General features: G+C 35.0%; 1 protein-coding gene across 2 annotated transcripts in view; it reads right to left on the bottom strand.

The window, feature by feature from the left end:
• Positions 1 to 21,557, bottom strand: part of LOC108743016 (GTPase-activating Rap/Ran-GAP domain-like protein 3) — a 142,652-nt gene that overhangs the window by 4,603 nt on the left and 116,492 nt on the right. For both annotated transcript variants that reach the window (XM_025974914.1, XM_025974915.1), the window contains 4 exons: positions 10,865 to 11,098; positions 4,984 to 5,117; positions 2,980 to 3,220; positions 1,476 to 1,565 (listed from right to left, as the gene is read on the bottom strand). In XM_025974914.1, the coding sequence (XP_025830699.1) occupies positions 1,476 to 1,565; positions 2,980 to 3,220; positions 4,984 to 5,117; positions 10,865 to 11,098 (699 nt within the window). The remainder of the gene's footprint in view (positions 1 to 1,475; positions 1,566 to 2,979; positions 3,221 to 4,983; positions 5,118 to 10,864; positions 11,099 to 21,557) is intronic.

Below are 21,557 nucleotides of genomic sequence, written 5' to 3'. Positions count from 1 at the left end.
AATTCTTGAAAATGGCCCAGTGGTATCGACGATTGACTATCATGCAGATGGGTCTGGCCTCTATACTCGGTCGATGCTATAGTTTTTTTTTTTAATTTATGTTCAATGTTGAATTTTTTTCATCATCTTTTTTAATATTAATATTAAATGTATTGATTGCATAGGAGTGTTGTCGTTTTAATGTCTTCTATTTTTTGTCGTCACTAGTGGCTCATGCTATAAACATATTGTGGCATTGAAATATATGCGGAAATTTTCGAATTTTGACCTAAAGAAAGGAAAAACAGAGCATCGCTTGCGTAAACAATGAAAATGTTGATGGATATTCAACGTATGGCGGATATTTTTCCTGATTATATGACTTCAGTCACAACATTCATTTTCATATAAGTAGGTACATAATATCAAGTTATGATAGTCGCCATCTACTTATACAAATTTCCTGTTTAATCACTCTTATCAAAAGTTTAGTTTGCAAAATTCTGTTGTCTGTTTAACACTCCATACAAAGTAAAAACTACTACGAAATAAAATGCTTGGTCTGCCGAGTTTTGATGCCGAGAGTCGACACGTACTAATTTGTTTTTATCAACAATGAACTGAAAAGATAAAGTGGAAACCGAAAAGCGTTGTCGCGTGCGTTTAATTGTTGATAGTATCAATATAGAAAAACTAAGACTTGATCACGCAAAACTCCAATCATTTACAGAAATGTAGCTTATCGCTTAATTTTTTCTGGTTTGTATCTTCAATAGACAGTGCTAATCATGATTTTAGGTGTTCCAATTCTATCTATCCAAAAATTTATGATAATCTTTTACGTCGCAAACATGAGGTCATTATTTAACGTATTTTAATACTTGACGATCCTTGAATATTTTGTTAATAACGCAAATAATTAGTAATTCGAAAAAGATCGTTAAAGGTGTATGTTTGGAGCGCGGCGCTGTACGGGTGCGAAACATGGACAGTGGGCGCTGCGGAAAAGAAAAGGTTAGAAGCGTTCGAAATGTGGTGTTACAGGCGAATGATGATGATACCGTAGATAGAGAAGGTTAGAAATGAAGAGATATTAGAAAGGATAGAAGAACAGAGGACTCTATGGAAGTCAATAAGAAATAGCCGAGATAGGTTGGTAGGACACCTTCTCAGGAATGAAGGTCTGGTCAGAGACACAGTAGAGGCAGAAACGGAAGTTAGGAGGGGTTAAGGTAGACCCAGATTAGATTACTGTTCGCAAATAGTTAAGGATGTGGGTTGTTATAGTTTTAGGGAAATGCGAAGATTAGCTCAGGATAGAAAAGAGTGGGGGTGTGTGTCCAACCAGTCTTAAGACTGACGACCTCATGATGATGAACGTAAATAAGTCGTACAAAAACAATAAAAAATGAGGGAATTATTTAAAATGGTCAAAATTGTATTCGTACTTATACCAATTCTAAAATATGTGAAAAACTATGATACTTTATTCTTACCTATATCGGTGGGTACAGAATTCCAGTGAAAGTCAAAATCAGTTTGTTGTTGGGAGTTCTCTTCGTTTAGTTTTTGGAAATGGCATGTATCTGAAAAGTAATTAACGTCCATGTCAAGCAAAGTTTGTTGTCTAGAGTAATTAAATACGGTGGCACAAGTGCATAAACATTTATAAGGGATGCACAAAGTAGAGCGTAAATGATTGATTAAATTGATCTTTAAAAACATTTTAGCAAAGCCCACGAGTTAGTTTGAAGGCTCTAAATATACATTTGGTGTACTCATCATCGGACGAAACCAAAGATTGACGAAACAATTGTCATTAACTATTAAAATCAATAAAGTATATTTTGAAAATGTGGAGGTTCTTTTCCTTATTTTTCATCATGGACATACATTAAATAAGTCGATCATCTTATAGATTAAAGGAATTATAGAATTGCACAGTTACTGCAGGATACCTGGCAAAATCAATATCCGATGCATCTCTACTTTGGCCATTAAAGGTAGTAGAAGCTTTAATTTAATTTAATAAATTTAACTGAAGAGAGCCAAAAAAATTCTAAACTTTGTGGAAATGGATAATTTAAAATATTCGATCGATACTGTTTTCCGGGCTCAATGTCATGGTCCATGAAATTTTGAAGTTCCAAAATGATATCAGCACCTGCCAAATCACCACTTATCCTACCTCTAGCAAGTGACTACGAAATTCTAACAATTACGACAAAACAGCCCGCAAACGAATCTCAAATTGATATACGCTGGCTGTGTATAACTGAAAACTACAAGATATTGCGGCGTGCTACTAAATGCGTATAATCCAAAATTCTTAAAATAGGATTTGAAAACCTTCACTTATTAGATGAACCCAAAGCTAAAGAAACTATGGATCCCATTTCTTTCTCTTATTACAATGTGTAAAAGATCGAAAACAGAATGGGGTTGTAAATATTTTAGTATAGAATAACTGATGTTGATTTTACATCAATAAAATTATTTGCAACCCTATTTTCGTTCTGATCTTTCACGCTAAACGAACTATTACGACACCAGTGTTTTTTTTCGAATTAAAACGAGTGGCAAGGCAAATAAGGAAGCATATAGAAGAATTATTGGTTGCTGAACTGAATGACTCTTACACATACACCAGAAAATCCTAAAAGGGAAATACTAAAAATAGTTCAAAAATACTTGAAGTACTCCATGTGTAACAATTTGAAGTTTCCGAAATGAACTTGAAACAATAAGAATGCAGCTAATTACCCACTTATCAATTGAAATTGATAATTCCAATAGTAATCAAAACTAAAAATACTTAATTGATACTTGTTACTTAAAGTAGTGTAACAGTTGTGTTTCTCTATTAACGAAAACCGACGAGCTTTATATAATTATGAACCTTGATTTTTAGTGGAAAACTGACAAAGGTACCTTCAATTTTCTACTTTAATAGTTTCATTACTGATACACTACCTTTATATTTATATAGAGTTGACTTACGATTGTAACAAAGAAGTAATTGCAATTCTTGGTCCTCGTATAGATCTAAGGCGGCCACTAAATTGGTTTTGACCCCTTCGACGGTGTGAAGATGCTGGACACTACCAGTTTTCCCGCTCACAAGGTCCCAGTGGTTCTTGTAGCCTATGCATAATATTACGTCACCGTGGGACGGGGAATGTGGTGTCCAAGTGGCATCAACAATTGACATAATATTCGGTACTTCACCGACCATCACCTCCTGCATTAAAATATCAAATAACGAAATCATACATTTGCTAAAATCTAAAACTTCTAATGTGGTCATCATCAACGCTAGTTTCCCAAGTTCGCAAGTTCAAAGTTTAATACTTTTCTACACTATTATCACTTCTCAAAGCTAAGTATATACCTTCCTTTTCCATATAATTTCTCACGGAAAAAACTTTAAAAAGTACCTATTTGACACTGTAATCAAAAACCACTGACACCGTATGAGATTCTACGTACTTTTCTACATTAGCATCAGTTCTGAAAGTTTATTATTTACCTTCCTTCTCTAAAGTATTTCACAATTACTTTATATACTTATATCAGTAAACACAACGTTGGAAAGTACTTATTTGACACTGTAATCAAAAACCGCTGGCACCATGAGATTCTACGTATTTTTCTACATTAGTATCACTTTTCAAAGCTTAGTAAATGCCTTCCTTCTCTAAATAATTTCGCAATGATTTTATATATTTTAGCAAAAACAACTTTGGTAAGTACCCATTTGACATTGCACTCGAAAATCGCTAGCAACTAATAAGATTCTACGCACTTTTCTACACTAGTACCACTTTTCAAAGTGTAGACTATATTTCAGCAAAAATAACTTTGGAAAGTTCCTTCTTGACACTGTAATAAAAAACCGCTGACACCATGAGATTCTACGTACTTTACCCTAGTATCACTTTTCAAAGAGTAGATATTACAGTAAAAATAACTTTGGAAAGTACCTTTTGAACACTGCAATCAAAAACCGCTGACACCTTGAGATTCTACGTACTTTTCTACATTAGTATCACTTTTCAATGCGTAGATATTACAGTAAAAATAACTTTGGAAAGTACCTTTTTGACACTGCAATCAAAAACCGCTGACACTTTGAGATTCTACGTACTTTTCTACATTAGTATCACTTTTCAATGCGTAGATATTACAGTACAAATAACTTTGGAAAGTACCTTTTGGACACTGCAATCAAAAACCGCGGACACCATGAGATTCTAGGAACTTTTCTACACTAGTATCACTTTTCAAAGCGTACATATTCCAGCATAAATAACTTTGGAAAGTACCTTTTGGACACTGCAATCAAAAACCGCGGACACCATGAGATTCTAGGAACTTTTCTACACTAGTATCACTTTTCAAAGCGTACATATTCCAGCATAAATAACTTTGGAAAGTACCTTTTGGACACTGCAATCAAAAACCGCGGACACCATGAGATTCTAGGAACTTTTCTACACTAGTATCACTTTTCAAAGCGTACATATTCCAGCATAAATAACTTTGGAAAGTACCTTTTTGACACTGCAATCAAAAACCGCTGACACCATGAGATTCTACGTATTTTCTATATTAGTATCACTTTTCAAAGCTTAGTAAATGCTTTGCTTCTCCAAATTTTCTCAAAATGATTTTATATATTTTAGCAAAAATAACTTTCGAAAATACTTATATGACACTGCGTATGAAAACCGCTGACACTTTGAGATTCTACATACTTTTCTACACATTATTTAACATTATTGTACTTTTGAATTGATTTGTTGACAGCAAACATTCACGCGGAATCAATTACCTTCTCGAAAAGAAAAAGTTGTCGTCTTTTCTTTTGTTTACAACTTGACATAGACAGACGGCATATATATCTTTCGCAAAAAACACCACGAGAGGGTAGTTGTCGCGAAGCTCGTGAAAAATGATATGTCAACGAACGGACGTTAAAATTGATAAGCGAGCCGCACTCACCCAAAGACATGAGAATCCATCAGCTGTGTGTGTGTCATTAGTGGGACACCATGCCGTCCATGCTGCCGAATGTTTCCACTGAAAAATCACCAATTTCCTGCCGATTGCGACACACATACGTAGCCGGGAACCACCTGCAATAAAATAATTATCGTTACGATCCATCAATGTCGTTTTCACTCAACGATACATCAAGACCTAAACGTGTAATGGATTTTAATTACTACTTGCAAACTTGGTCCGGAAAATTGGAAAGAAAAATAGGTAGTAAATACCTAGTTATCCGTAATGCCTGGTAGCGTTAATACTAAATATACTTGACACCAGCACAATTCGCTCTACCAGCACCAGGTACGAAATATACTATACGCTAGCAAATCAGCGCCAACAAGGGCCTATATAAGCAATCAAATGCAAAATATTCCCCGGTAATATATTAGACCCTAAAAGGAAGATTAGTAAAAGGATGTGTTCCAAAATATAACCCAGCATACCGGTTGCTGCTGACGACGTCATGAATTAACGCCATATTGTACTGGTGTGCCACCATATTCTACTGGTGAGACAAGTGTGACCTAGTAGTATACCAAACGGGCGTGTGAGCATCAGGATTTGTGGAATTTTTTATTGTAAGAAACTTTAATAACTTTTGGACCAACATTGCTGTAAACGAGCACAAACACTAACCTCAATGTGGCGTCAATTTGACATCAACGCACTGGCCAGTATATTTTAGAACGAATCAACAATATGGCGTCGATTTACGACGTCATCAGCACTGGCCAGTATGCTGAGTTATATTTCGGAACACATCCAAAAAAATTAATGAACATAAAACACAAAGAACAAAAGGTAAAACATCGGCCGGGAATCAACCACGCGCCTGCCTGCCTGTATGGTAGCCGACCATTCATACTACTGATCTACTGACGCTTGCTGAAAGTAGTTCCATAAAGGGGAATATCCGTATTCCCATTTATAGCTGACGTGCAGTAGAATTTCAGTAATTCTGATGCCCGACATTGCTCTCTTAGAATAAGTATTAGGTACCATAGATTATAGAATGTAGTGGAACTTTCAAGTATATTCTAAAACATTCCAGAATTTTCGAAAAATTTTGAAAATATGGAGCTTTAGAAAATCCAGAAAATTTCGAAAAGTTCCTTGGACGTTCAAGATCATTCTGTCATGAATAAATAAATGTTTAGTACCTATGTTACTGACCAAATCCAATTTCACAATAAACCAATTTTGCCTAGGCGAAGAGAGATAGGATGTATCAGTTTGACTAGTCACCGACAGGACACGATTTCAGCATGAAGCCAAGTCTGAATTCGTTAACAAAAATAGATGATAACGACAAAAAATGCCCATCTACACAAGAAAAAATCTAACGAGTGCAAGTGCCATAAGAAATACGTTATAAGAAAACGCTCTTACCCTTTTGATATCCTACTTACTTTATCTACAAATCGAGTATAATTCAAATCGGGCAACCTGAACTGATCACAACCTAACCAGTATAATATTAAAAAAAATCGGTTGTCTGTAAAGTCGGTTTACTGACGATAATTGAACGTGACAACGTCATAAGAAAATACTGATTTTAATTTTATTTGTTTGATAGATATTTTGTATGGATATAGAGAAGGAGGTAAATGGAAATGTATTATTGTGTCCACGCGGACGCATCGCTCACTCAAGTAGGAGAGAGACAGATGTCGAACGCTGCCGAACGCGGAGGCCGATTGTGCCTCTTTGTCGCTCGTTTCGCGCTCTCGCTTGTACTTCAAGCCTTAAATGGAACGCCTCAGAGCGAGGTAACGCCGCATGAGTTATGTTTTTTCGTGCATGCAGCCGGCTCCATCGAATTATAAGACGTTGTCACGTCAATAAAATAAATTGGTACAACACAAATAAATGATTTGACTATGGTTAGGTAGTTTAAAATTAAAAAAACTAGTTTGGTCTAGGCAAAAGTATTTTATACTGGTATTGGGTTTTTATGTATGAATTTCGACTTAGATCAGTACTATTAATTAATTTAAAATCTTATCTTATTTCCTTTGTAACTACTGTGTCCTCGTAAAGATACGATTTCTATCCAATCTTAAACGAAAATTCGAAAACAATCTAATCCATTTTTTAGTCGATTTATTTTTCTTTTGCTCTAGACTATAAAGTTGTATGAAGCTGGTTTATATTAAGGCGATATTTATTGGGTCAACGACGTTCAAATATCTGGAAGTTGATCATAGAATTGTCCGAAAAACGATTTAACCAAAAGCTAACGACTTCCAAGCGTTACCCTTTGTTTACACTACGGATTTCATTTCGACAGGGCAATGGAGAGAAAACAGCCAAACAAAGTTAGTTTTTATTACACCAAAGTCAAGGCGCGTTGAAAGGATAGGTAAATATGGGCCGGGTTGATAAGAAATTACTTTAGGCGATAAAGCAATAGGTCCATAAATAACGAGGGTCTAAGACAATAGATCTCCCGAAGCAATTAACAGTACCAATAAAAGCTACTTGATTAAGTGTGCATAATTTACTCTTCTATGTATAAAGCCTAACAAAGAGTAACAGCTTTTAGATTAAAAAAGAAAATTGGATAAGCCATCAGGCTATCATTTCTATTAAACGTTTAGTTACTTATCATATTTGAACTTTTATATTCATGTTAGACTATCGTTAAACATAAATGTTGTTCTACTATTTGATAACTTATTGAATGTTTAACAATTAAAATTGCACTTATTGCATACACCCTAGACAAAAATTTTCAGTCTCTCAGAGTCTTTCAGCGTCTCTGAGAGCGTCTCTCACAGTCTTTTAGTTATTGCCTAGGTGTTTTTAAGGATCTCTCACAGTCTCTGTATGAGAGACTCGAACGATAAAATTGTTAATTCAGAGATTCGAGTCTCTCACAAAGAGACTGAATGAATAAAACTGAAAAATTGAGCGACTCGAGTCTCTCGTAGAAAGACTGGGATCTCTGAATTATGTTGAACTTTGAAAATCTTAACCATGTCTACCGAGACACCACTTATTGAGAGATTCGAGTCTCTCGTTCAGAGATTCCAGTCTCTCGTTCAGAGACTAGATACGAAATGAGAATCCCTCCATAAGCGACTCGAGTCTTTCGTTCAGAGACGCTAAACAGTTTTTTTGACAGTCTCTCGACAGTCTCTTTCAGCGACACCAGAGAGACTCGATGGGAGACGGAGACTCGAGTTTCGCTTTCAGAGACTCTGAGAGACTGAACATTTTTATCTCGGGCAGGGGCAATTCAAAAAGTTCATTCCGCCACTATTTTAAAACGTCAGTTTCCAAAGAATTAAATTTAAAAGAAACAAATTCAAAGAGTCGATAAAAAATAAGAAACAAAAACAAATCGTCCTGCTCCAATAATAATTACATCGTTAGACTCCAATGTAAAACACTAGTTATGATAATCATCATCATCAGATCTTTAGCCTAAAGACTAATTGGACACCCACCTTGTGGTGTGATTGAATAAGAGATACATTTAGTATAAATTTTTAAAGCAATTACGTAAGTTAAATTCGAATATCATTTGCTGATTGCTTTGTAAATACATATAAGATCAGTAAATTCAAATTGTATTTTGAGACGTTCTTGTGTTATATATGAAAGACTTTTTAATATCCTATACAAGATTCTTACAATACTTTAAATCTTGTAAAGATATAGACGAACTTTTCCACTTAAACTAAGCACATTAAGTTCAACAAGTTCTTTTTGTTTTGAGTTGCAACCAGATTGCTAAAGTTTGAAGACATTATAAGAGCTCTCTATTGAACCATCATCAATTGACTTTTATTGGACTGTAGTCGATGCAGAAGTTTCCCAAAATTGTTCCGATTCGGTTTTTTGTGGGTTCTTATCAAGAAAGGTTCCTTATATAAACACACTCGGAGTTGTCTGACAGTAACCTGGTCGAGTTGCCTTTTATTGTTTAAAAAAAATATAAATTTTTTTTTTACTTCGGACATAGCTTTTTAGGTTTTTGGAAACTATTCTTTAAAATTTGCCATTTTCGAGTTATAAACGATTTCATGTTAAATAACATAAAAATAACGATTTTCAACACTCAAAAACAGGATTGAAGGTAGTTATTTTTGAGGTTGCCAATGACTTTCAGTAATTATTAAACTTCCCTTAACAAACTTTCGTTACAGAAAAATTGAATTACAATTCTGTCTTCTGGATTTTACTAACAAATGTCTTAAAACTCCCGGAACTTCTAAAATCACAATTTTTAACCCTGTCTTTGAGGGTTGAAAATTGTCATTTTTACATTTTTTTAAATTTTAAAGTCGTTTTGACATAACAAGAAAACGCCTCGTTGTAGAAAAAAAAATGACCCGAAAAACTTAAAAAAAGTTCATCTGCAATTTATTAAAAAAAAATGTTTAAAAACTTTTTGGACTCTTGCTGTCGCCCAGCAACCTATAGACTTGTTTATAGAGAACGTTTTTGACCAACAATAAACCCAAATCAGAATTTTTTTGCTTTTGCCTGGATTAGACCGAGAAGGTGTTATTCGAACAAAATAAGTTCTGCTGTATTTGACAAGATTTTCATTTATGGCACAAATATGTAAATGTTTGCAATATACGTACACATGTGTCAAATAAAATTGCTCATATTTTCTTGTGGCAGTAAAAGCACTACGCAGTACGTAAATAAAGTAGATTCATAAATCTATATTAAAAATGAAACTAGCTTTAATATCAATACTCCTTTATAAATATGGCAATAAGACTTCAAAATAACAGTATGTAATATAGTACGTAACGAACGCTGCGAGCTTCTTCCCAATATTAAATAACTTTTGCCGATTATATGATGGTAAGGCTAGAAAGTAGGTAATAATTAGGAAGTGTAAGGCAGTTAAGGAACAGTGAATTGATATGAGATGTAAAGAAGTAAAAGAAAAGTTTGAAGTAGGTAAAACCGATGAAGTGTATGATATAATTGAAAGGAATTTTAGAGATGTAGAGTACAGAAGTAATAATATGAGGAAAAGCCAGACAGGTTGAAAGAATATTTAGAGAACTTATACGCAGGCCATGAGTTAGGAGATATATTAGAGAAGGAGGATAGTGTAGAGATAAGTGAGCTAGGTTATCCAATAATGAGAGAAGAGTTCGATGTAGCATTAAAAAAACTTAAAGAATAATAAGGCGTCAGGTGTAGTTGGGATACATGGGGAAATTCTGAAACATGCAGGACAAGAGGTTAAAGATCGTATGTTTAAGCTAGTTAGTCACATTTACGAGACGGGGAAAGTCCCAGAGGATTATAAACGGAACGTGATAGTAACCATACCTTAAAAGGCAGGCGCGGATAGGTGCGAGACATTTAGACCAATCAGCTTAACCTCCCATTAGCAATTCCATTTAAATTGTGTTTTGAAAGCGGCAAAGTTCAGCCAACAGATAAAAGTAGTAAACTTTGACGACTTCTTTTATTATTCCGATATATTGATTTTCAAAACGATGCAAAATAAGATTTAGTGAAGTTCTGATAAGTTTCCGTTATAAAAATGAGGAACCAGATGCATAAGCGGATGTGAAAATGTATGCGGAACTTCCATAATTGCGGAAGCGGAAGCAGAAGTCTGTTGCAACACTACTGACCATTTACATTGTACCAAATCTGAACTAAATCGGTAAAGTCGTTTAAAAGAAGAAGAGTGTCAACCGAAAGCTCTGAATCGGGGAAGCATGGAACTTCGTTCGTCTTCAGCTCGCTTCGCCCCAATAACGTTGTGAAATCATATTTCGTAAAAGTTAAAAGTTCCAACAAATTTGTTTTTTGTTTAATAAAAGATAAAAGTGTTTGTGCTCACCTGGTCTCGAGATTGCGTACAAATGGGTCCCTTTGGTTTTCTCTAAACGATGGTCCTTCAAATCCAGACGAGCTTTGGGCTCAACTATTGCACTGAGATATGACAATCTGTACACATAGATTTTTCCTTCTTTTGTAGGGCCAATCCTCAAGAGCACGATACCGTGAGATTCCACTACGCTCATTTGTTTTACTTGAAGCGTTTTGTCAAACACCAAGCGATGAGAACTCCCATCTGAAACAAAGAAAGCCTTTAGCCTTTCATTTTTAAAGAGATTTAACTGTATTACTTTATAAATGAAGTTAGGTACCTATACATTACAATGTTATATTTCCTCCTGAAATCAGGGAAGAAAGTGAAAAATAAATTGGAAGACTTATAAGTCAATTTTTTATCTTTTGTAAACTTTAGGTAATGTTTCTCGCAATGTTGCTCTATTCTGAACAATAGCATCATATTAAATACGGCGAAAAATAAGGAAAAGTGGCTGATTTTAGGTATCTAGGAAGTCAGATAAGTCAGGACGGAAGCAGTTGTAGAGTTATAAAACAGAGCGTAGCGAAGGCTTGAGTCGCCTTCAATAAAAAGAAGTCACTTCTATGCTCGCGAACGGTTAATTTAGAAATTCGTAAAAGATTGTTAAAGGTGTATGTTTGGAGCGCGCCGCCGTACGGGTGCGAAATATAGACGGTGGGCGCTGCGAGAAAGAAAAGGTTAGAAGCGTTCGAAATGTGGTGTTACAGGCAAATGATGAGGATGCCGTGGATAGAGAAGGTTAGAAATGAAGAGGTATTGGAAAGAATAGGAGAACAGAGGACTCTATGGAAGTCAATAAATTAGGCGAGATAGGTTAGTAGGACACCTTCTCAGACATGAAGGTATGGTCAGAGACATATTAGAGGCAGAAACGGGAGTTAATAGAGGTAGAGGTAGACCTAGATTAGATTACTGTTCGCAAATAGTTAAGGATGTGGGTTATTTTAGTTTTAAGGAAATGCGAAGATTAGGCCAGGATAGGAAAGAGTGGAAGTGAGAGTCTAACCAGTCTTAGGATTGACGACCCTATGATGATGATGAACTGAAGCATCGGTCATTTAGGATTTTTCATTGCAATTTTATCACCACCCGTTAATCGCGGAAGCGCATTGTTCTACAACTACAAGACCTAGACAAGTTTGCTCATTGCTAAGGTCGGCGCATAGAGAGCTCATGGGTTTGTACGGTTTAACACTTCAAGGGAATGTAATTGCTCATTGTAACACATAAACCGCCACTGTAATACCTAAACATCGCTTGTTTTTAAACGCGTGGTACGTTTAAATTATCTCATTAACTGAATAATAATTTGTTCTTCGTTAATTTGAACTGCGGCTATCTTGGCTATTAAGATAACACTCGAGAAGCTTATTATTTTATACGGTGTTCCCATTTCGTCATCAGATTTTGGTTGGGCGAATGGGCCGCTCATGCACTGTCACTAAGATAACAAAGAGCATCGTTAAAGGGATGCATATACATGTATCTACGTGTCCTGCATTCCGTGATCCTGAATTATTTGCAGCTCTGGAGGGTAATGACCCACCGGTTAACTGGAGCGTAAAATAAAGAGAGAGATTAAATGGAAATGCATCTAATGGGTTTTGGTCTGAACGAGTCGTTAGGCGACCGCTGCCTCCTTTGATAAAGCTAACAGTTTTTTACGAGATAAACGTTTTCGGTTTTGAAATTTGCTATACGCTTAAGTAAACAATCTGATACAATTTTATTAGTCTTACCAATTCGAGATGATTAAACAGATTATAATGATGAAACCGCACTCTGATAATTCCAAAATTAAAAAGGAGCAACAAAATTGGTAATTTGCAAAACAAACAACAAGTTTTATTCCAAAGCCACTTATAAATATATATAAAATACAAAAATAATTAATCGCTCAGAACCAGCAAAACTAAGGTATTATTGGGAGAACAGAGGGAGTCAACAAGAAATAAGTGAAATAGGTTGGTATAGTTGGGACGTTCAAAACTGTCGCTTTCAACTTATACTTCGTTTACTTTCTGTAGCGATGTGACCTTCAGTTTGACCAGCGCAAAGTAGAAAAGAACAGCACTAGGCCAGAAAAGGAAGGAGACAACTCTCGGTCAAACTCTTAACCGGTGAGGGGCGTAAAATCCGTACAGTACTGCACGGAAAAATGGACCATTTTATCCACTACAATTGCATTGCTCAAATGTGCTGTTATTGGTACTACTGAAAATATCAACGAGATGTTTATTTATATTTGAAGAAATATTAAAGGCTTTAACTCTTGTTTTCGACTCGCACTACTATTCATGATTGAACAAAACTTTTGGCAGGTACTGTATGAAAAAGTATGTCTAATGAACAAGAGTTGAGAGTATAAGCTTTTTTTCTCCCTACCTATGATTTTGCGAGCGCGCATCCAAGATATTGGAAGGGGCACATCGCTAGAGAAAGTAAATGAAGTATACTAACTAGACTACAGCAGTTGCTGTAAGAACGCCTACTTTTACTCACGTCCTACGTTATAGGGAATATTGTAAACAAAGAAAAGAGATGTCAGGTAGAAACTGCAGCGGACACTAATAAAGAAAAAGGAATAACATTACACCAAAGAGAAGCAGACTAGTAAAATTTGAGCATGTTGCCAGTATCGGACTTTAAATAATGTTCAACATTCTCAGGAACTTTGTTTAAAGATATAATTCCAACCAGGTAGTTATAAAGCCGACCCTGATCTTTAGCGTACCTAATCGATCTCTAACCGCTGCATCGCTTGCTATTATTCGGTTATCTCTTTTCACATTTTGTGTACTACTCATGAAGCATTTCCTAACTTAACAAGGGCGTGTTCAAAACGTAGCAAATGGCTACAGTCCCAAGTGGAAACAACAAAGAAGATACATTCATTCTCATAGATAATTTGTTGAGGACTTTACCAGTTTTTATCGTCCCAAGTATAGGGCATTTTCTTAAACATGAAGGGCTACTTACAAACAAATTAGAAGTAGATGTGAAGATTGACTCAAGACAGACAGAAGTGGAAGTGCGTGTTCTGGCTGAAGACCTTATGTTGATGATGATGATAATGATGATGATATTCGACATAGAGCGTTAAATCTTTAACGAAAATTTTTATGACAAAAAAATTCCGAGGTACAAAAAAAGAAGAAAACCGTCATTAGAAAACGTTTCAATCTATCATCACCATAAATTTCCTTTAAAACATTAAGTACTTAAATGTTATATAATTTTTTTACTGGTCCTCTTATAGTCATGAGATAAGTCCGATAATTGATTTGGCAAGTAACTCTATTTCTTCCCATCCTGAAGCAATTTTCGCATTTCCCTAAGGATTCTCTTGTATTATAAACAACTTTTAGTATTTTCTGTATATGTACAAGGGTAGGCATTAGTGGTACTATAAACAATTAGCAACTTCTTACTTCGTTTTCGTTGTTTATTTCTGGTAATAATAATTATAAGCATATGTATACTTAAAAACCATAAAAAATTAAATAGCTTCCGAGAAAAACGATGTTGGCAGATATACGGAAAGATCAATGACTTTATTACCCGGGATTCTGATTGAAAATGAAAATAATTAGATATAGAAGGATGTGATTGTACATTGCTCGATGTCTATAAGTACATATTTCATACTAGCGACCCGCCCCAGCTTCGCACGGGTGCAATGCTGATACTAAATAAGTATATTTTTGTTTTGTTTAGATTATTATCGAGAAGGGGAAATCTTCAAAAGATACCCCCTGAACATACTAAATATACTACAGAATGTCTTTATATACAACATTCACAGTTTTTTTGTCATTAGACAATACAAACCGGCCTCCCGGCCGGTACCGCCGCAACCGCTATGTCCCTGCATTTTAAATCTGTAATATCTTCGAAAATATTCATTTAAATTACATGCTGTAAAGGGCCATATTGATCTATATTAAATGCACAATGTATTTAAGGTACTTAATTGGATAAGAATTAATGCTGTATTGCCTACAATCGCTTCGTAAATAAGTCATTATTTCTCATAAAAAGTAAAGGATAAAAATGGTTATTGTGGGTTATCCCTAAGAGATAGACATATACCATCCCGGACTTTTTTGTAGACCCTTTTAAGATGTACAATATTGTAGTACATTATTTTGATCTATCTCGTAGGGTTCAGCCAGCGTTTGCAATGTAAGCGCAAAAAATGTGTTTATTTACGACATCACATTAGAAACCTCTAAAATTATCAGTGTTTCCCTACTATATTATGCATGTATTATACATATAAACCTTCCTCTTGAATCACTCTATCTTTTAAAAAAAACCGCATCAAAATCCGTTGCGTAGTTTTAATGATTTAAGCATACATAGGGACAGACAGCGGGAAAGCGACTTTGTTTTATACCATTTAGTGATGTGCAAATCAGGCATAAGGATGAAACTAATGAAATTTCGTAAGGTTTAAGTGGTATATTAAATACTCATATCATCAGGGTTATACAAAAAATATAAATGAACTTTTAATAAATTGTAAGCACAGGGGGTCAGTCTACAAAACATTCTGATTACTTGTTTACTCCAAATAATACACAAAGTTATCTTTTAGTCCAGTAAAATAGTACGTATTAGGTTTAAATTATTTGGTAGCGATTTCACTATTTATTGAAGCACACAATTGGCTTTAGCTTATGACTTATTTTATGGAAGGACATTAAAGGATTCCGAAAAAATTAACAGAACAGTATGAATAAATAATGTACCTAGTCAGTAACAGGGTGATTAAGATTGCTACAAGGATAATAATAAGGATATTGAATTATACCAGTCTGTCGGTCGCTGTGTATTTTGTATGGGTGTGTTCTACGAAGGTTGTGATCTTTTAACAAAAACTCATTAGTGAACGGGTAGTTGCATACAGTGAAAAGGGTAGGGGGTTGTTATATGGCGAATGGGGATGAGCAAGATCATTGATTGATACGAAAGTATAAAGAGAAAACGAGAAGTAAATGGGAATTGGTTCATCAGGAATCTTCTGTCCGACTCCCAACTTAGTTTTCCTTTTACAAACGAATAAATACATTTATGAAAACTAAAAATTAGTTTTCCCAAAAATAATCGGAAAACTTGTTCCATCAATTGGCAAAAAGGGACCTAACAATAATAGCGCCTGTTTTGTTTTGTGTGCTAGGTCAGACATTTTACTTTAGTTTGATATTTCATCTTTTTTGATATAATTATTTTATATTCAAAAAAGAAACAATTCTCTGTATAATTAAATTATATATTAATCATATACTATGTATACATGGTAATAATAGCAACATTTAATTATGACCGTTTCTCAACTTACATAAAGACCAAATTCTTTATTTTAAGATACCTATACGTATATTAAAATATTTCCTAATTTATCTACAACTTCTTCCTATTGTAGATATAATCAACTATTTTTATTTGTTGATTAAGTAGGTACAAGGTAGGGATAAAATTGTGTATAATTTACAATTTCTTTCGAAAAGGCATTTTTGTGATAGAAAAGGTCTAAAATCGTGATTTTGATAGCTCCTCAAGATGATACTTTCATTCAAAAAATTAAAAAAAATATTTGTCTGTTTGCTTGTAGCTGTTTTTAATGATAAGTACTCAACAGACGTATGTAGAAATAAAACAATTCTCTTGTATGTATGTGCCTCCTTCATGTAATGCTTTTTTACAAATTTAAAATAATAACGTTTCGCAGGCACTTTTTGGTGCAGAACCATAAAAATATTATAGATAATCAAAAGGATTAAGTCCTCAAATTTTAATTTTGAACAAAGTTTTTGAGAGGAATAATAAATAATCGAAAGAAATTCACCCTTAATTACCATAGCACTGCTTTTGAAGAAAAAAATGTTGTGATAATTAGGGGTGAGTCACTTTTAATTAGGTTTATTTTTAAATATCAGCGCACAATTTGTTTTAGTAATTTTACGAAATATTACAATTAATTGCTAAGTGCGTATTTCGCTAAAAATTCTAAATATAACTAGAAAATCTGTAAATCACTGACAAAGGGTCCTTTGGAACGACCCCAAATAGAACTGGATTTCAGTACTTACAATTAAAAAGTAGGTTATTTCAGGAAAGACTTACATCAAAAGTTTTTCCACATGGCTTTCAGAATTAAATGCATTAGATTCACTTATGTCGACTACCAAATGTTCAGCTTTTACTATTTTTTAACTACATTTTTACTTATTATATCAAACACGTCACGATCGTTCCTCTATCCCCGGCATACTGAGCTCATAAATCTATTGTCTAACAAAAAAATTTTCCTCTCTATTCTTTATTAATATTTGCCATCCTTTTCGACCACACGATAACTCACATACAAATACGATAATGACATTTACTTGAGCTGAAGGATAAAGATATGGTAAATTACTCCTATTTTTAATGCAGACTACAAACGAATTTATAATATACAGGGTGTAACAGAAATAAGTGGAAAGTATAAACTAGATACAATAAACAATCGCACGATGTGTTCAGCAAAGTTGTAAAAAGCAACATAAGTGACTATCGAATAGTGTATTGCGATAAAAGTCTGCAGCTACATGAATAGAGAATGTAAACATTACCGATAATCGAACTTCCATGATAAACGTAAACAATTCAGTACCATACATAATGTTTAAATAAATTAAATAATGTACGAACACACAAGAAAGAAAACATGTAAGTTACGTAAACATCACCTGGACAATTGCAATTTTATTAAGGCAAAAAAGTCAAATAAGCCACCAGCTGGTTGAGTGCAGCGTTGCGGGACGTTTTTCTCTACCAGGACCGGAAATGAACTTATCTGTACATTCAACTACGTTCTTCTCGAAAACGAAAAACTTTAGTATACGAGGGTGGATTGATAAGTTTCCGGCCTGACCAAGAAAAACAAGGTTTTTAAAAATTTTTTTTTTTTATTTCTCAACATAATCTCCTCCAAGGCTGATACATTTCTCATAGCGGTGTTCCAGTCTATTAATGCCATCTCTATAGACTGATTCGTCAAGCTCCTCAAAATAACCATTTACAGCTTCGATTACTTCTTCATTGTCCGCAAATCTCTTACCGCCAAGCCATTTTTTGAGATTAGGGAACAGAAAATAGTCACTCGGGGCTAGGTCTGGAGAGTAAGGAGGGTGCGGCATCAATTCAAACTTTAGATCGTTGATTTTAGCCGTCGCAACGATTGACGTGTGCGCTGGTGCGTTATCGTGATGAAACAAGATTTTTTTCTTCGCCAGATGAGGTCGTTTAATTTTCACCTCGTGGCTCAAACGTTGCAATAAGTCTGCGTAGTATTGACCAGTGATAGTATTACCCTTTGCAAGGTAATCAATGTATATAATACCTCTTGCATCCCAAAAAACAGTAGCCATAACCTTGTTCGCCGAAAAAATTGTTTTTGCCTTCTTTGGAGTTGGTTCCCCTGGTCCAATCCACTGTTTAGACTGTTCTTTGGTTTCAGGAGTGTAGTGGTGGACCCACGTTTCGTCAACGGTTACGAATCGACGCAAAAATTCGCTTGGATTACGCTTATACAATGACAAATTTGCGGTAGAAATGTTTTTTCGAATCAATTTTTGGTCGACTGTTAGCAAACGCGGCACCCATCTTGCACAGAGCTTTTCCATATGCAAATGTTGGTGCAAAATATGTTGCACACGTTCATATGACATCTTACAGGTCTCAGCTATCTCACGCACTTTCAATCTGCGGTCTCCCAGCACTATTTGATGAATTTTTTCGATCATATCTGGAGTTGTGACCTCAACGGGGCGTCCTGAGCGAGGCCCATCAGAGGTGCTCACACGACCCTTTTTAAACTCGGAAACCCACTGCTTAACGGTTGAATATGACGGGGAGGATGTCCCCAGTGTTGAGTCCATCTCTTTTTTAATTTCCTTCGGCGTTAACCCCTTCAAATAAAAGTATTTGATGACAGCACGATTTTCCTGCTTTTCCATTTTTACGAAAACCACAGAGGCGTCTTGTTCAGCGTGCTGTCAAACCTACACTAGCAAGGAGATCGGGCTGAAACTATAGCTACAAGCTATCCAAGGATGGTACTATAGAATGTCACCTCAAGGTAGGCCTAGTGGCGTCATCTCTTGGTTAGGCCGGAAACTTATCAATCCACCCTCGTATATAAACATTTACTTAATTTTTATATTTTATAGTGCTCTATCACCTCCTGCAAACACGGCACTTATTTCTGTTACACCCTGTATAGTTACCTATAAATCATGAAGAACTTTTTTCATAATTTCAATTAGTAATTACTTTAATTAGGCATGCTATTTAGATAATTGAATTTTATAAACCTGTTTGATATTACACAAAAATTCTATTATCCGTTATTCCTAGAATGTATTTAAATAAAAATAAACTTTGTATCTGTTTGATATTGTATAAAAATACTTGTAATGATCTATCCGTTATTCTTAGAATTTATTTAGATAAAAATAAACTTTATATCATTACTAAACGTTGATTTGACTGTTCAGCGGAAATTTAAGTGAACGAGGATTCTCAGCATTTATATGCATAAAATGTGTTAGGGTTTATTCGAATGTAGCCGACTTACGTTAGTACGAATTCCCCCTTAAAAAATACAGCAACCGTGATATATAATACCCCCAGGGCCAAACAGAAATTTATACAATCTTATCCAACTTTGCCGCGCTGTTACGTTATTTTCTCCCTTACAATTTGTCTTACAGAATGTCTATATTTGCGGTGGAAAGTAAATTTCTTGTAGGTCTATGAACTAATTTAATGTACGATATTTACAAGATATAAAACTTTCGTTGTTATTATGAATGATATTACGTACAAGACTGTTGACATTACTTAGAAATGTTTTAATGCTGATGTACTAGAGCAGACGAAATAGTAAAATAGGAGAATAAAAACTCGAAAGAGAAAAATTAGACAAGTGTACCGAGTGACAAGATATAAATGTATTACGTACAGTCTATTTCAATTTGTTAGAATTGTGACCTTGAAGAAATCTGCGCGAAGATAGAAAGAATACACACTAGGAGTGAGCAAGACAGAAATAGTTGGAACAAGCTTGAACGAGCAGAGCTCTCGATGGGCGGTCTTAGGAGATCGGCTAGAACTGTGCAGTACTAGACGAAAATGTTTAGCAATTTCTTAAAACAAAAATGTATATAAATTAACAATAGAAAACAAAGCAAACGTTTTATAGGTGTGTAGAACGTTAAGTTAATTCACTTATTATTATTTTTGGCTAAATATGTTTTTAAATAAAGCATATTCTTAAATTTTAACGAGGCAGTTTAAATAATTTTGCAAATGGTACTGTACACTTTTGTCTAGTTCTCGCTCGATGATCGGTGGAGAAATGAGCACCGCAGAAAAATATGATTGAATTTGGAATTATGCTACGGCGCATCCTAATAATGGGAAGGGGCATATCTCTAACTTCTTGAAACGAACAGTACATTTTTCTCTTTTTTTCGTATTTAATTGTCTAAATAGAAAGTTTGGACAACTTAAAACTATAACATTTAAGCAACACTAAACACTCTAAGAGAGATATTTCAAGGCCAACACCATGACGAGGATACTTAGATATGAATAGGAAATGTGCTGATGATCAATAAAACACAAAATGCCTAGATAGGACTAATAAATAGTCCGAAGCTTCGCAGGAAACACTATATAATACCGTATCACAAATTGAGAACATCATCATTGGTGAAGCAACCACAATGGGAAGAAAAAACCAACCCTTCGATAGTCGCCCATCATGAATATGCTGCCAAAAGTACACAAACCAGAAATACCGCTGCGACCATTTGTGGGTTCTACTAGCTCACCAACGTATGCAATTCGATCACCTATTCTCACCACACGTGGAAATTTCCGAAGACCATCAACATATTTGGTAGAGAAACTAAGTAGCATCAGACTAAAAGACTCAGACATCCTTGCCAGTTTCGATGTAGAGTCATTACTCATCAAAGTACCAGTGAAAGATACATTAGAATTACTACGGACGCAGTTTCCAGAAGAAGAGGTAACAGTATTAGAATACTGCCTGACTTTTAACTTCTTCTTAAGGAATAATCCCTTCTACAAACAATTCGACGGGGAAGTGATGGGAAGCCCTCTCAGTCCACTAATCGGAAATTCCTACATGGAACACTTTGAGATAACAATTGAACGAACTTTTAGACCATTTCAACAATCAACACCCAAACATTCGTTCTCAACGTACCAGGAGAAGGGGAGACAGACCACGACAATGTCGTGAAAAGAACAAAACCAGGACAATCAGTTCATAGTGTCTATAGAAAAAGTACACACACAGATAGACATCTCAACGCTATTTCCAACCACGCAGCACAAAAACTAGAGACAGACTACCTACGGAAGGCCCTATAAGCAAATGCTTACATCAACAATGAAATACTGAAGGTAATACATCTTTTAAGATACCGCCGCAATAAGGCTAACAGACAACAAAGTATATCAAAACATCATTTCTACCAACGCGCAAAATTAAGGATGAACTACGAACAATTGAGGATTTTCTCGATCTACTACTAACGCCAGGGATTATTATATACCTTGTGAATGCAGCAAG

Source organism: Agrilus planipennis, unplaced genomic scaffold (genome assembly GCF_000699045.2).
Source record: "Agrilus planipennis isolate EAB-ADULT unplaced genomic scaffold, Apla_2.0 scaffold19, whole genome shotgun sequence".
NCBI classification, from domain to species: domain Eukaryota; kingdom Metazoa; phylum Arthropoda; class Insecta; order Coleoptera; family Buprestidae; genus Agrilus; species Agrilus planipennis.
The sequence above is the reverse complement of the archived record's forward strand: the minus strand, read 5'-3'. Positions and strand labels throughout refer to the sequence as shown.